The sequence below is a fragment of the Montipora capricornis genome, chromosome 6, assembly GCF_036669925.1.
Source record: "Montipora capricornis isolate CH-2021 chromosome 6, ASM3666992v2, whole genome shotgun sequence".
Classification (NCBI taxonomy): Eukaryota; Metazoa; Cnidaria; class Anthozoa; order Scleractinia; family Acroporidae; genus Montipora; species Montipora capricornis.
Window position 1 is genome coordinate 73,770,245 of NC_090888.1, and position 2,500 is coordinate 73,772,744.

Genomic DNA, 2,500 nt, shown 5'->3' on the forward strand with positions numbered 1-2,500 from the left:
GACCTTTGAGTTTGCTTTGGCTATCACGAGGTCTTTTTGTTCTCTTCCAATTCAAGCTTGTACACCTTGTAATAAATATACACATACCGGCAGTCACTTTTCTCATCATGTCGGCTGCTTAGACCTCAAAAACAAAAGGTGAATAAGTTTTCATGTTCATGACAGTTTTTTCATGAGCAATCTTCATTATCAAATGTGAAATACTTAACCCTGAAAGTCACAATTGTTCACTTTTTGAGGTCAGTCTAGAATACACATGTACACATGTACAGTTATTTAATTGTTGGAGCTCAGTTAGAGATTTGTGGACTTTGTGAGTTTAGGAGTTTTTGTCAGAGTGTTACTTTAAGGCAGCTAGATCAGACATAAGATACAGTTGCTAATATATTTGCTCTTTTTTTTTTTTCCTTTCGCTTGCTCATAATTTTTGCTTTATTTGTTTGACTGCACATATTAGTTGTAATTTGCTTTGTAGTAATTTCATGTGTGCAGTAGTTGGACATTTAAGTTGATTTGAATAATTACCCTAACCTTCCACACTTTTCCACATTAATAAATATTTTTCACGAAAATGTTGTGGTACATTGTACAATATTGACATCATTTTTTGGTTTCAAGATGCATTCATTATGTTGGTATAAAATTTCACCATAGCAACACGAAAGGCATCCGAAAAGACCCTACACTGTGTATTATGTATTTTTTGTTACGTGAAAGTGATCAGCTAGTGCCAGATACTCAATGCAATGGACACAGGGTGTTGTGCACTGGAGATTGTTAAGTGTTTCCCTGCGAGCAGAGTCTCTTTCGATCTTCCTAGATAAGTCGGGAAGAGGAAAGAAGACTCTGCCATCTGCCTCGACTTGCTCTGATTTGCTGCTTATCCAAAGAAATGGATGAGTCAGTCCAGTTTCGACTTGTCAAACCTGTTTTTTATTTTTGCGCAGGATCAATCGCCACATGTCATCAATATTTTTTTTAAGTATACAACAGTGTGGCAAGTTCAAACTGTCTAAATTCCCATGAGTATTTCCTATGTTGGTTACAGAAACTAATCTAGGAAGATCGAAAGAGACTCTGCTTGCAGGATAGTGAAGTGTCAACCACAGAGTGGAACATGTACTAGTACAAGGAAGGGTTACGTTTACAAACGTTGGCCGTGTAGCACTTATATTCCAACAGACTTAACTGATTAGAGTGTAATGTGAAGTGCTAGTTTTGTGCCCCATATGAACCATGTGAGCGTTAGAACGTTCAATTCTCACCCTTGTCAGAGTTTTTCTCTGTCCTTGTGTGGGCCCATTTCCATCAGTAGGGCTAACGCTCACATGGTTCCTATGGGGCACAAAACTAGCACTTCACATTACACTCTAATCAGTTAAGTCTGACAGAGTGGAACGGTCAGACTCGTTTCTTTTAAGAGTAAATAAATCTCTTGCAATTTGGAAAATGGTTTCAGCCACTTTTCAACCATCAGTATATTCTGTAATCATTTTTTAAATAATTGCCATTCTCAAGGGGTATTGTTTTGTCCGCTTACCTTTAAAGACGTAGTCGGTTTGTGGGCCCATGGGTGATTGAAGAAGCCTGAGAAGTGTGGTAACAGAATTGCAATAAATAATAACCATCTACAATATAATTTGTAGAGGACGGAGCATTGTATACATGTGGAGAAAATGAAAGTGGAAAACTTGGACTAGATGACTCCCGGCTAAAGGATACCTCATGTCTTCAGAAAGTTCTCATAAATGAACATGTTATGTCGGTTGCATGTGGTGGTAATCATACAGCAGCCATTACATCTAGTGGTAAATTGTTTACATTTGGACTGGGAGACCATGGTCAGCTTGGTCATGGCTCTTCATGTTTAGAATGCCCTACTCCTAAAAGAGTGACATGTCTCGGTAATATTAAAGTTAGGCAAGTGACATGTGGTGAGTCTCACACTGCAGTTATTACAAAACATGGAAATCTTTATACTTGCGGAGATGGCCGACATGGCAAGCTTGGCATGGGAGAGGAATCATTCTCGAATTTATTTAAACTTGAAAAAGTATGGAGATTTGATGGCTTTACAGTACAAAAGATTGCATGTGGTGGGTGTCATACACTTGTTACGGCATTTAAACCAACCAACATCAAAGAAGGAACAGACAGTGAGGCTGAAGCCGAAAAGTATAATCTTGCAACTTCAGTTTCCTTAACAAAAAGTCTTCAAGATGTGGTGGATGGACCAGGTGGTTACAGGGGTGGACTTGCTGCCACATTTCCTGCAGGTGGGGTGGCCAGAAATAAGCGCCGACAGAAAAACATAGAGGTGAGCTGTATGCATGCTAACTTAATTTATATTGCTGTCTCTAACCTTGACCCAATCTGGATCAATTATTGAAACTGTATCTGGGGATGCCACCTTTCTCTCACTATTGATCAAAAATCGATACAAAAAGACAGTGGACAGATGTTTAAAATTTGGTGTCAAAGGAAGTTGGGAGGAAGTCTC

General features: G+C 38.8%; 1 protein-coding gene across 1 annotated transcript in view; it reads left to right on the forward strand.

Moving 5' to 3' along the window:
• Nucleotides 1-2,500, forward strand: part of LOC138054521 (X-linked retinitis pigmentosa GTPase regulator-like) — a 37,349-nt gene that overhangs the window by 21,553 nt on the left and 13,296 nt on the right. The window contains exon 8 of the mRNA XM_068900972.1: nt 1,647-2,317. Coding sequence (XP_068757073.1) covers nt 1,647-2,317 — 671 coding nt within the window. The remainder of the gene's footprint in view (nt 1-1,646; nt 2,318-2,500) is intronic.